This window comes from Parasteatoda tepidariorum, chromosome 1, assembly GCF_982258835.1.
Source record: "Parasteatoda tepidariorum strain Cologne lab strain chromosome 1, Ptep-v5.0, whole genome shotgun sequence".
NCBI classification, from domain to species: Eukaryota; Metazoa; Arthropoda; class Arachnida; order Araneae; family Theridiidae; genus Parasteatoda; species Parasteatoda tepidariorum.
The window spans coordinates 97,232,524-97,246,707 of NC_141755.1; the positions used below are offsets into that span (position 1 = coordinate 97,232,524).

The window sequence follows — 14,184 nt, forward strand, 5'->3', positions numbered from 1 at the left end:
ATTCCTCTATCTTCACTTGCCTCTAGAATGGCAGGTGAAGCCGTTATTAACGCTCTTTATAAAGACGTTTTATACGCATTATTAAAAATTTTCTTGTAGCTGAACTTTATTAAATATTCTCTGAATAGAAAATGACTGAGAGTGCCAATTCCCCAATTACCGTTTTAACGGATATCTTAGGCTACGGATTCGAAATTCCCGGGAAAATTTAAATCTGAAACAGATGGGGTATTCCTCTATCTTCACTTGCCTCTAGAATGGCAGGTGAAGCCGTTATTAACGCTCTTTATAAAGACGTTTTATACGCATTATTAAAAATTTTCTTGTAGCTGAACTTTATTAAATATTCTCTGAATAGAAAATGACTGAGAGTGCCAATTCCCCAATTACCGTTTTAACGGATATCTTAGGCTACGGATTCGAAATTCCCGGGAAAATTTAAATCTGGAACAGATGGAGTATTCCTCTGTCTTCACCTGACTCTAGAATGGACCCACCTTGTAAACAAAGGTTTGGATCAATAGTGATGCGAAATTTGCAAAGCGCTTGTATAATTCACGATCTGATTTAATTCTATTATTTGATCGCTATTTTTTAAAATTCGGAAAAATAGATTGGCCATGGAAAGAACGGAAGTTATTTATCGTATTATTAAAACCCTTACAATGTTATTGACTTTTGTGTATTGTTTTGGTTCTCTTATCTTTCGATGCTTAAAACTGGATATTTATATGCTGGATAAAACACTGGATTCTATAATACAAATGAGTACGTTTTATTTATTATTTAATTGTGTCTAATGAAATAATGTAATGATTACTTACAAATCATTGTTGTAACAAAAATAAGAATTAACGAATCATTTTTTAGAGAGTGTTTGGTTTAAAATGCGACAGTATTTCAGAATTTTATTTTAAGAAAACTACATAAAAAATAAATAAAAAAAACGTGTAAAGTTACAGAAGAATTTATAGAATCACACATTTATTCAAATCTTTAATTTTATTTTCAATAAAGTTTTCCAAAAAACGTGTTTCAAACTTTCTTTGCGGGGGGAGGGGGGGGGAGGGAGGGACGTCGTTAACACAAGTTTTTAAGCAAAAATGTTTTTAATTTATTTGTTATAAGGTAAGGTAATTGCGAAAATTTGTGCTCCATTTGTAATTAGAAATGATGCGTAATAAATTTTATACTTGATAATAAATTTTTTAATAAATTTTATACATGAATTTTATAAATGATGGTTAATATATTTTATATAAGTTTTATATTTTTTCAAATAATTTTTTGTTCTAAAATTGCGTTTTTTTTTAAATCAGAAAGCCGCACAGATATTTTTGATTTCCGTCATCGAATGCTCAATTTAAATTACGTTGAGAATAATAATCTAAAATAATAATCTAAAATAACAACTTCAGGCATGAACAATTTACAAGACTTTCTCTTTTAACGCTTTTAATTTATTACTCTCCTCTGTGCTAAATGACCAGCGGTGAAAAAAATGCCATTTTTCTGAATGAGTGTTTTTTATTGTTACTTTTTAAACCAAAATATGCATTTAAAAATTGGCTTTATAGAGAAATATGAAGTGATCATTTTTATATTGTTTTTTTTTCTTCAAATTTTTTTTTTGCCTTTGGAAATTGACTGTATAGGTATTATGGAACCTAACTTATATATTCTTTCCCTCCATCTTCATATTAATTTATCATGTATATATATATATATATATATATATATATATATATATATATATATATATATATATATATATATATATATATATATATATATATATATATATATATATATATATATATATATATATATATTTAATTTATATTTAATTTATAAATAATATTCTCTCGACAAAAAAATTTTATCAATGGCAGAAGGAATCAAATTTTCGGTTGATATTGTATTTTTTTTGTTTTCTTGATCCTACTCGGAACCAGGTTTTTTTTGATGTTACGAAGCAATTTGCTTAGTTCATTTAACTTATTTATTGAAATAATTTAACAAAGCAGTTATAAGAATAATTTTTTGTCGGAACTTCACTAATTTTAAATTTAGTTAGATGTTAGCTTTTTTCATGATGCCTCAACGTTTTATGGATCTTTTACTTCTTATTTATTAAAAATAATAATATTAAAAATTAAAATAGGCCAGGAATGTCTTTTAGCATTTCTTTTTGCAGATGATATCGCCACATTTAATATATCTAATAAAACTGAATATTATTTAAAAAAATGCAACTTTGACATCATTTGGGAAATTTGTACTTGTGAAAATTTTATAGCGCTATGTCTTTCTTTCTTTCTTTTTTTTTTTGAACGAAATTACTAAATTACATATTATTTTTATCTTCTATTTATTCTACATTTTTTAAAATAATAATGTTTTATCATATTGTTTTTATCCTCCATTTATTCTACATTGTTTAGAGTAATCTCTTGTTTTATCATATTATTTTTATCCTCTATTTATTCCACATTGTTTAAAATAATCTCTTGTTTTAAATAATCAATGATCTATTTTTTACAGGGGCAAGTAGAAGAAAAAAGTTTTTTTATAGAAGAGTATTGTAAGTTTTCTTATTTACATTTTCTTTTTTCATTTTTAAATACGATTTTATATTTCACTTCCTAATTTCATGCAATATTTTAAAGTTCAATAGAGCTCTTCAAGATAGTAATAAAGTTTTTTTTAAAAGAAACCATAATAATATACGATAACTTGCTGATTTCCGATTCCGGTATTTCGAACCGTTGTGTTCTTCGAAATGGGATTTATTTTTATCAGATTACTTTTTCCCATAATCCATATAAAGTATATACCAAGTCTCATTGTCATCTGCCCTCTAGGACGAACTCTATGTAGGTCAAAACAGGGTAACTTTAATTACAACCACCCTGTATTCTTATTTTATCTGTCTAATTACTTATGATGCTTATTATTAAGTAGCGTATCAAAATTATTAGACGTTGTTAATTTCATCGCCATTGACTTAGATATTTACATTTAGAAAATTGTATTTAAATTATATGCACGGTGTCCCGTAATGATTGCAATAATATATAATTTTACATTCTTTGTCAAAAAAGAAGACAAAAAAGTATCCATAGTAAGGGTCAAAAATTAACATTTTAGGCAGAAGGTAGTGAAAACGCTATCGAATCTGATTAATCCTTATTGAACGGGGTGTACAAAACAATCAAAACGTGTTTGATTACCTGAATAATCAAGCAAATTTTTTTTTGTTATTATATATAAGCCCGTCCTTCTTCAGCAGTGATTTTTTCCAGATTTGGATACCACCTCTCTTGCTTTCTTCTGAGCTTCAATATGAATTTTCAACCTACAATGTGTATATATTCTGCCTTCATTTTTTTTTTACGAAAACTCTAAAAATATATATTGAAATGTCATTACTGAACACACTCTGCAATATAACGCAATAAAAATCTGACTATGTTTCTAAAAATTGAACAGTATTCAGAGGAATGGTAATTAATGGCATTTTTGTTAGATCAGACTCCCTTTGAAGTGAATGTAACTTTGCCAGCTTTCATTATGGAAAATGAACAAGTTGTGAGAGGTTTAGTCACAGCCAAGTAAGTAATTTGATACTACCACTGTTTAAATTTCACTCAAGTTATGTACTCGGCTCAATCTGAATGTTATATTTCAGCTACACAAGCGGATCACCAGTGTTTGGAAATTTAACTGTTAAAGCGAGAATTGAATCTCTGCATACGCAATATAAAGACTTCGGGCAACTACCAGAAACTAAATTGTTTGTAAACAACGTAAGTAAATTTCTTATAAATAACGGTTTTATATTTGAAAGAAACTTGTTAAGATAACTCTGTTCAACAAATTTGAACGATTGTTTAGAATGGAACTATGTAATTAGACTATTGGAAATGGAACTATTGCAAATGGAACTACTATAAATTAAACTATAACAAATTTATATATAACAACGTAAGTAAATGTCTTATACATAACTGTTTAATATTTGAGAGAAATGTGTTAAGATAACTCTGTTCAACAAATTTGAACGATTGTTTAGAATGGAACTATGTAATTAGATTATTGCAAATGGAACTACTGTAAATGAAACTACTGTAAATTAAACTACTGTAAATTAAACTACTGTAAATTGAACTATAACAAATGTATATATAACAACGTAAGTAATTGTCTTATAAATAACAGTTTAATATTTGAAAGAAATGTGTTAAGATAACTCTGTTCAACAAATTTGAACGATTATTTAGAATGGAACTATGTAATTAGACTATTGCAAATGGAACTACTGTAAATGAAACTACTGTAAATGAAACTATTGTAAATGAAACTATTGTAAATGAAACTATGTGTTTCAGTATAAGCAAAAGGTGTGTTAAAAACTAAGTTAAAACTTTTAGCTTAGTGGCTTTAAATAATTAAGCGATATGTATTATGAAAAGGATTTATTTATTATGCTTCTAAAGAAAAGCTCACTTTGTAAGTGATAAAAACAAGCAGAAGCTCACATTGTATTTTGAGAAATAGGGAAAGTGGATCTCAAAGAAAAGTTCGTTAAATAGAAAATTCACTTCGCTATTTGGAAGTTATTTGACGAAGAAATTTCCAAAATGTTCTTGGTTCCTCGAAAAAATTCGCAAAATGGAAGTTCGTTATATAAAAGTCCGACTGCATTTACTAATAACTTGTTATATAACTGTAACTGAAATAACAAATATTAAACAAATTTCTTTACACATTAGCTATTCTTGCGCAATCCAGTCATTTTGACTGCTTTTGGGCAAACATACATTATACACTAAGTTGCAGTCTTCCTAGTGTTAAAAATAAAAATGTTTAGATTCAAAACTTCTTGTGTTACATAATATTATTGATGTTTTTTAATAAATGGTTTTCAGTTCGAGGGATATTTGGATTTCAAACTGCCCATGACAGATCTTCGGAAAATGATTTCCCACCTGGACCACTCTAAGCTGTCTGTTTACATCGAAGTTGGAGAGAGGTACATGAGTCAGGTACAAGTGGGATTCGCTCAATCCATCATATTCAAATCAAGTATAAAACTGAGGTTCCTCGGATCCAGTCCTCAAGTTTTCAAACCAACAATGCCCTTCAAATGTTACGTAAGGATCTGCAGTTTCATATTTGTACAATATTGTACGCGTTAAAATAACACTTTAACACTAGGTTTACGGGACGCGTCATTAACGTCTAGGTTTTGACGCATTTCGAATTTTATAAGGAAAATTACTTTTATCTCTTGTAATGACTTTTATCCATTGATCGAGGTAAATATATATTGAAGTCTATTTTCTTCAAAAGCGTTGGAATATTGAAATTCTCCTTGTGGTATACCTATCTCTACGGATATGCGTCAATTTGACGCGATCGTAATTTAGACAAAATTGTGAGTAAACATTCAAACATCGCATCAATAGTAAATAGGAATGTACCGACAATACTTCAATCCGTTATCCGATATCTTTATCTCAAATGAAACAAGCGATAAACAACTGTTCCCGATAAACAATAATAGAAAGAACAAATGCAGAATGTCAGATTTTGAAGGTTTTAGTTCGAGTATTGAAAAATAAAATACTCAAATATTTCATAAATATATGTCTCATATTTTAATTTTTTTCTTCTTATAGTATATAATTACTTTGCTTTCTAAGTGCAGAGATGCCAACTGCTCCGGACGCGCCAAAATAATTTTAAAAAAAAGGGTAAATAACTACTAAGTAAATTTTGCAAATATAACGTGGTGAATTATATCAGCCTACGAATTATTTAGAAATAGTGATAGATAAAAATCTACTAAATCGAACTTATTAAACCAAGAATCACAATTGACAAACTACCACTTTAAAATATATATTTGCTGCCCGGAGCAAGTTGGCATCTCTGTAAGTGCTGTTATATATGTATTCGTTCATGCGTCAAATTGACGCGTGTTCGTAGAGATAGGTATATAGGAAACGTCCGTAAACTTAGTGTTAATGTATTTTAACTATTTTAAAAGGTTTAATTTTGATGTCAAATGTTAAAATATTAGTTTAATAAATCAGTTTAAATATCAAGAATTTGAAAGTTAAAATACACACATGATTTTCAGGAGTATTCCATAAAAGTAAGACATAGTGTGACTTACGTTGTACTAAGTGCTTTATTGTGTATAATAACGATAATTTTATTTAGCATTATATCTACCGAAGCTCCAATAAATACAAAATAAAGTGTCTGTTTATGACTAGTTTCATAACTGAAGATTGGGTATACCTTTTCAACCATTTCTTACGCAACCACTCATTAATTTTAATACACACATTGATTTTATTGTTTTTTACGAAATTTACAGAGAAATAAACTTTCACAGGACATGTACACAATCATCAGGACATCTCACATTTACACAATTTAGCATATTCATAAAAGAATTATGTGTTTTTCTTTATCATCAAAATAAATACCCACACTGCATTCTGTTTTTAGTTTGCCCAAAACTTTTGATCTATAATGCAATTCTAATTTCTTCGCATCACTTCACATGGATAGTTTTTGTTTGTAATATTTTTTTCATGTTGTAAGCTAATTTAAAAATCCAGCCCATTGCAATCTTCCGACGGTTAATCGATTGTAGCAATCAAATTTGCTAGCGCATTGTAAAATGACGTCGATAGTTTGCAGAGAGCCAATTTTCCAATAATTCGGTTCATTATCCATAATCCTACGACATATCTATGTTGCACCAGTCCAAAATATCCCGAAGTATTAGTTTAAATGCTATCTGCATTCCAAAACAGTTTTTTGGCCTCATGTGCATTTTTCTAACGTAATACTGTGATTATATAGAGAAAGATGAAAGAGGCCTAATTTGCGTAACATACGACACCCCTATTTTAGCCAAAGGAGATCATGAACTCAGCCAAAAGCATATTCGAATGTTATGAAGAACAAAACGATAATGAAAAAACAGAAGCAAAAAAAGAATATTTCCATTGTCGAGTTTATAGTTTCGGTATTGAAATGTATTATTTTTGCCCAAATGTGAGTGAATACTTTGTTTTGATTTAGATATTCTTTTTTTGTCATATAATTATCTATAAACAACCTTGATCTAAGATAATAACGATTAAAAACTATGAATTGAATATATTTGGTTCGATCGTGAATTAAAATACCTTATTTAGATCTTACGTATTTTACTTTTTTTTAAAAAATAACACTGCGATACTTTTGACTTTTGAAAATTTAGCTGATCCCTAATGCTTTACTTAGGTTATATGTAGTACATTTGGTATAATGAACATTATAATAATCGTTATGTTCTTGGTTTTTAAAAAAGTGTCTTATATTAGAAAACATTTCCTTTAAAATTTCTCCTACAACTTTCGATTTGGAGTAACGTACCCAAAAATATTTTTTTAAACACAACTTCGATGCAGAAATGGAGGAAAGCAACTTGACAAACAATTACCTTAATATTAAATCTGCATTTAAGTGCTTTTGATTAGGCGGAAGGAAGCAATGAAAGAAACGAACATGCATTGAAATTATTGTATATCGCTTTACACGGTTCTTTATGAGTCTTATGAAAATGAAATTGAATTTTTTTACAAGTAGAAGACACCGAAACATTAAAAAACAAGTCCCCTACCCCACATTACGTAGTATATGTATACAAAAAAATTACCTAACAAAAAATGTAACTAAAATGATTAATGTAATTTGAAATGGTGAAAAAAAAGTGATAAATTCAAAACTACTTAGCATCCTTTATACTTTCGAGTAACACATATTTATTGTCATTTAAATTTAGGTAGCTGTATCATTTTATGATGGTTCATCTTTACCTGCTTGGAGAGTAGAATCCCAGAAACTTGAATTGAAGACGGTTGTTTTCTTCAGAACTGGTGCACATCAGGAGTTGGAAACTCGACACGAACAGATGTCTCCTGTTCAGTTCGGAATTTGGGAAATCAACATCGATCTCATATCAGTATTCGGGACGCTTTCAGCTCTCAATGATGTCCATTCGATGTCAATAGAGGTTCGTTTTAATCTTTCCTTTTTCTTCCATGTCAAGTGTGTTCGAAATATGGAAAAAAGTACAGTTGAAATTTGTACTATAGACCAGTGCTCCCAACCCCCGGGTCCGCGGACCGGTACCGGTCAGTGGATCAAATGGTACCGGGCTGCCCATTTCATTGAAACTGAATTTAAATTCCTGGGTTAGTACCCCAAATTAAAAATAAATCCCAAATTAAAAATAGTTCCATTAATATTTTATTTATTTAAAAAAAAGGGTAGACAGTGACATAAATTTGTTAATGTTTTAAAAAGTAAAAAAAAAAAAAAAAAAAAAAAAAGAGAGAGAGAGAGAAAGAAAAAACCACTGTAACTATTTTCTCTTTCAATTAGTTTTAATTTTAAAAAAATCAATCATCTAACTGTAAATATTATAAATAAAACATGAAAGCGCGGCGCGAAATTTATATTGGAACTAATAAAGAACTTGGTCTTCTCTCTCGATCGTGACTAATTGATTTAAGTAAGTTAAAATGTTAAATCACTTTATATTTATTTTTTGGTGTAACTGTATTTTATTTTGAAGGCATGTTTAAATACAATTAAATTAAAATGAATAAATCAAAATAATCTAAAATATAAACAATCAACGCCCCCCCCCCCCCAGCGGTCCGCGATAAAATTATCGAACATTGACAGGCTCGGGGTGATAAAAAGGTTGGGGAACACTGTTATACAGAGCCGATTGTCCGTAAGCTGATTTATCGGATTGTCCAATTATTCGGATCGCCGAAGTGTTTCTTCCACCTTTTAAAAGAAAGTTTTTGTTCTCTGCAAAAGTGCTTCTTTATTTTCAGAATATCTGAAAGTGATTGAAAATGCCTTCTTTTGTCACTTGGTGATTTTGAAAAAAAAAAAAAAAAACTTCGCGTTTGTTTATAACACATTTTCAATGTGGGAGGGGCGTAGCTTCGAATAAGGGAATAGGTTTCTAATAAAATTGTGAGAAATTAATACTTTTAAACACGCCATTTATTATATACTATAATAGGTATTACTACAATTGCCAATCCTAAGCCTGGAAAAAGTGTGAAATGTAGTTACTTAAAATCGTTTCTTAAATTTGTCCTTTTATCCAAATCTTCCATTATCCGGATATCGGCCTTGGTCCTGATTGGTCCGTATAATCGGCGCTCAACTGCGTATCGAATTTTCAAGTTAGATTCAGTCACGTTAAAACTTGCATTAAAGCTGTTAATCAAAAACTCTGTCTCACATAAAACAACGCTTTTTTAGCGAATATTATGCTTTATTTATAACTATTGCTAGTTTGCATCAGTTACTTTAACAGGCAGTTGCACTTAACCTTATAGTCATGAGTAACTGTCGTGAGTTTGAAACAATTATTCATGACTGTTAGATTAAGTTTTGCTTGTCTTTTTTCTGCGCTCTCTATGCTTACGATGAAAATGGTGCAAAATGTCAGAACTTTGTGAAAATGAAAAACATTTATAATATTATATATATTATTTCTTATGTGGTACCATAAAATTGAGTATTTCTCTATCTATCAGCAACAGTATAGTTATTATTTATTTTGTTAGGTTGTCTTGACTTAAAATTTAAGTATAGAGTTGAATCGTTAGTTATACATTTAGTATTTATACATATGGAAGTTAGTTATACACATGGAATAATTTAATATTTTTCATAGAAATAAAAACATAGTTACATAACAATTATTTTAACAATAATTAAATTATTACTAAAATTCAATGCACTTTGACTATACCACTGACAGCTCTTGAAAATAGATAAACCTGAAGTCAAAGTACTTCTGCACAGGCAACAGCTAGACGGTGATGAAAAAAATTGGTTAAATTGTTTAAAACTAATTAGTTAAGGTGTCAGGATTGGAGGTGGAATTAAAGAAATAGAATATTTAACAACAGTTATGCTGTTCGTTCTGCTTCGTTAACATTAAAGTTAATATGTTATTCCAGATAATTTTGAAAGGTAACCAAAAGCGGCCAGTATTAATAGTTACTCCAACTCTGCATTACCTGCGCTCTTAAAAATTTGTAAAATTTTGAATAATTAATTGATTTTAATCATTTCAAATTGATTTAATGATTTTCTTCTCGGCGAAAAAATCTTGCCAACTGGATATTTTTTTTAAACGTTTATTGATTTTTTAAGTATTTAAGTTACTTCTGCATTCTAAAACATGGATAATTTGTTTTAGCAAGGTACTATTTGTAGTTAACAATTTTAGCACTGCATTGGAATCAAAACACTTGACCGTGAGGTTTTGTTTTTCTAGACAAAGAGCTTTGAAAAACGACTTTAATACTGCTAAATATTTAGCGATATTTATTGCAACACTTTTTTTAAAAATATTCTAACCAATAAAAATTGATGGCACTATCTTTTGATTTCTTCTTACAAATAAAATGACTATGATAAATTTAGTTGGAAGGGGAAAAAAAGATGCTTCATAAGGGTTTGGTAACATTCTTCTTTTTATTCTTATTTGAATATTCATTCGTAACTCTCCAATCACTTCATTTTTTTTTACAAGGACACTAAAAGTCATTGATTTTAAAGTAACTCTATTTTAGCCTCTGTTCACTTAAAATAAATATATTGAAACTGGTCTGCACATCGATGATAGCGTGAAAATTTTATTGCAGTCTTAAAAAGTATTCCAAAGATATACAATTTTAATGATTTCAATGAATTTATAAGCCTTTTAATTGTTTAAATGTTAAACTTTTAATAAATACCTTGTTGAACTAGTAATTTTCTTTCAACACAGCTTCAAATACTTCACATTATTTTTGTATATATTTAGGGTGGTAATTAGTAGACACCCTTACATTTTATTGATTTTTTTTTTATACAGGCTAAGTATGTGGATCATTCAGGAGAAGAAGTAAGGACATCATTATTGGCATATGCTTCTTACACACCATCTAATCGACACATGCAGGTCTCAACTAGTACAAGAAACGCTAAGGTCTTTTACTTTTAGATATTTTCTTATGTTTCATTTTTAGTTACAGTATTGCAGTACAAAAACAAAATGCATAATATTCATCGTAATGAGAATTTTCGACTATCCACGAAAAAAAAATTTTGAAGTCTGATTTGCCACTAAAATTTGCATGCATGAAATCTCCTGCGACCAAAATCACGCATAGAAATATTTTAAGCTCGCGAAGTTCTGCAAGGATATTAAGAAAATGTACGTCTTTCTGCTCAAGAAGTTCGATTCCACAATTATTTGTCTATTTTTTTATATTTTATAACCGTCGTTGAGCAACCGACTCAATTTTTGGGTTAACGACTACTAATGTTCAACTCTGTAGCCTTGTAATTTTGAACCCTATCCAGAAGACAAGGGAACTCCTGGATCAAGTATTGGGAGAAATTTGATGGACTTTTGGGAGGACTTTTTGATGGAACTAACCCGTATTTGCGTTACATGGAGAGGAAGACCACGAGGACCTCCCACGGTTAGCCTAACGGCAAGGGGACTCTAACCCATGATCCGTCTACCACTGAGGATATTTCTCGTCAGCACTGTGGACGGTGCAAGCTGGATGCGGAATTCGTATTGACCAGCCATCTCCAGGATCGAACCCCAGTTCACCTCATTGGAAGGCGAACGCTCTATCCCCTGAGCCATCGCTGCTCAATTATTTGTCTATGTATCATTTTCTGTCCCACTTGAAATTGTGTCAGCGAAAAAAAGACAAATGATGGGACGTATGAAATCTCACATTGCATTTTGAGTGCACAAAGTTCGACATAAATTCTTTTACGATATAAAGTTCGATATAGTTCGTAAATGTCGTGGTATTTGATACAGATGAATAGAAAAATTACAACATAAGATTTTTTAAGTATAAATGTATAAAAATTTAGGGAGGTCGTTTTTTTTTCTTGTTTTATTTTGAAGGAGATACGATCGCAAGATAGTCTATCAATCAGAAATATTAGAAGCTCAAAAATGATCATTTCGCAAAAAGGAATTTTTCGAGGTTGCCGTTTACTTTGAAAATTGGCATGTTAGAAAGATGCCAGATTACGAAGTGTCTTCTGTCTGTGGTTCGTGCTTGGCGTATTAAATTTTGGATTTTATACGCGATTATTAACTTATAATGGGAAGTTTGGATTACAACGGATGTTGAATATTCGTTAGGATTAATCAGTCAGAAGATGCACCAACCTAAGTGCTGGAGTGAAATATCCTCAGTGGTAGACGTATCATGGGTTAGAGTCCCCTTGCTGTCAGGCTAACTTTGGGCGGTTCTCGTGGTCTTCCTCTCCATGTAACGCAAATGCGGGTTAGTTCCATCAAAAAGTCCTCTACGAAGGCAAATTTCTCCAATACTCGATCCAGGAGTTCCCTTGTCTTCTGGATTGGGTTCAAAATTACAAGGGTACGGAGTTGATCATTAGTAGTCGTAAACCCATAAAATTGGGTCGGCTGTTCAACGACGGTTATAAAATTAAAATAAAATCAGTTAGAAGGAAAGATATGTATATATAAATATGTAAAAGATAATATGTGAAGCTTTATTTGAATTAACGGTAGAAGAATATAAAAAAAAATACATTATCGTTAAGTGAGAAAGAATGAAATGATGATGGACTATTATTTTAATACGACAACTGTTTTTTAAAAATACGTGTTTTTCCTCTCAGAAAGTTCTTGTCCATGATAATTTGTCCATGCCTCAGGTCTCAGGTTCGGTTCCAAGTGAAATTCTGTCTGTGCGAAATGCAAACCTAATATTCCGCAATTTTTCAACTGTGTGTTATTTTTTTTCATATTTTATTTATTTTTTGTTAAGATTAAGATAAATTTCATTACTTAAATTTACAAAATGATTATCTACTACATCTACATCTCGTCTCTCGATGTGATTCGCATGCATCAATCAAGTTGTGAAATATTTGTCAGTAAAATAATAAAATTGTACACGGTTCTTAAAAAAAGCTTCACCCCCCAAAAAATATATATATTTTAATTTGCATATTTTTTATCAAATAACAAAATCCAGATAATCAATAACGATTAAAACAGTATTGATTTTGAACATTTGTGTTTTAGTGTGCAAAACTAAATGAATTATATATATATTTGTATGTGTGTGTGTCATAAATATTTACAGAAATATTTCTGTATTTATAGGTTGGAGAATATATTATTTTTCATGTTAGAGCTGATTACTACGTGGAACAGTTTTCATATTTAGTATGTATTATACGTAACTTATATCATTAGTAACTTATATAATAATGACTTATATTAAAAGTATTACGAAACATTATTTAAATATCTAAGTGTCGCATTAAGACATTTAATTGTTATTTTTTTATGATTTACTTGATTATGTTTTCATGCTTTGCTTGTTTGGGCAACAACAAAAAAAAATGAAACTTTACCCTTTGTCCGGTTTTTTCTCTGTTGCCATTATAGTAAAATATCGGACAACTGTCATTCTTTCATGTTCAACTTTAGAAAATATTTAAAAAATATTTAAAAAAATTTTGAAGATAGGAAAATGTTTTTGAATGTTATATAAAAATGCTCAGATTACAATGTGAAATTATTTTGGTATCAGTCATTATATATTTAGAATATTTAACCCTAAGGCAGTACTTAGTGTACTTACCACCAATTTTTTAATGTCTATAGTAAACTGTTATAGTGCTTTAAATTTTCACTGCCATCTCTTAATAGTTTCATATCTGATAAAATACATTCGAATAGAGTTAGTCACCATGTGAGAATTTTAAGGAATATATACAGGCGTTTTTGATTCTGTTTTACAAATGTATATCAAATTAGAACAAGACATTTGCCCACAACTTGAGATGACCCATAGTGTGTTTCGTTATTTTTTTCAAGAAGTTCATGGAAAATAATTTTGAAATTTAAGTCATAGAAGAATAAAAAGGTTTAAGGCATAATTCCCATTGCAGTTTTTTACATTTGCAAGTTTTTATACATAGTAAAAAATAAAAATCATTTAGCTGAGCAATTTTTATTAATCTCCAGTAGCTGGGTGAAACGCATTACAACCAAAAAATGATGTTAAAATTTAAATT

At 29.6% G+C, this 14,184-nt stretch overlaps 1 protein-coding gene across 6 annotated transcripts in view; it reads left to right on the plus strand.

Moving 5' to 3' along the window:
* LOC107436484 (CD109 antigen) overlaps positions 1-14,184 on the plus strand; it is a 142,897-nt gene that overhangs the window by 94,967 nt on the left and 33,746 nt on the right. For 2 of the 6 annotated variants that reach the window (XM_071179413.2, XM_071179417.2), the window contains exons 8-14: positions 2,545-2,584; positions 3,530-3,614; positions 3,692-3,809; positions 4,932-5,156; positions 7,853-8,083; positions 10,967-11,080; positions 13,265-13,327. In XM_071179413.2, coding sequence (XP_071035514.2) covers positions 2,545-2,584; positions 3,530-3,614; positions 3,692-3,809; positions 4,932-5,156; positions 7,853-8,083; positions 10,967-11,080; positions 13,265-13,327 — 876 coding nt within the window. Of the gene's footprint in view, positions 1-500; positions 769-2,544; positions 2,585-3,529; positions 3,615-3,691; positions 3,810-4,931; positions 5,157-7,852; positions 8,084-10,966; positions 11,081-13,264; positions 13,328-14,184 lie in introns of those variants that run through there. The other 4 variants (XM_087169394.1, XM_087169362.1, XM_087169383.1 and 1 more) reach the window with 4 other exon arrangements.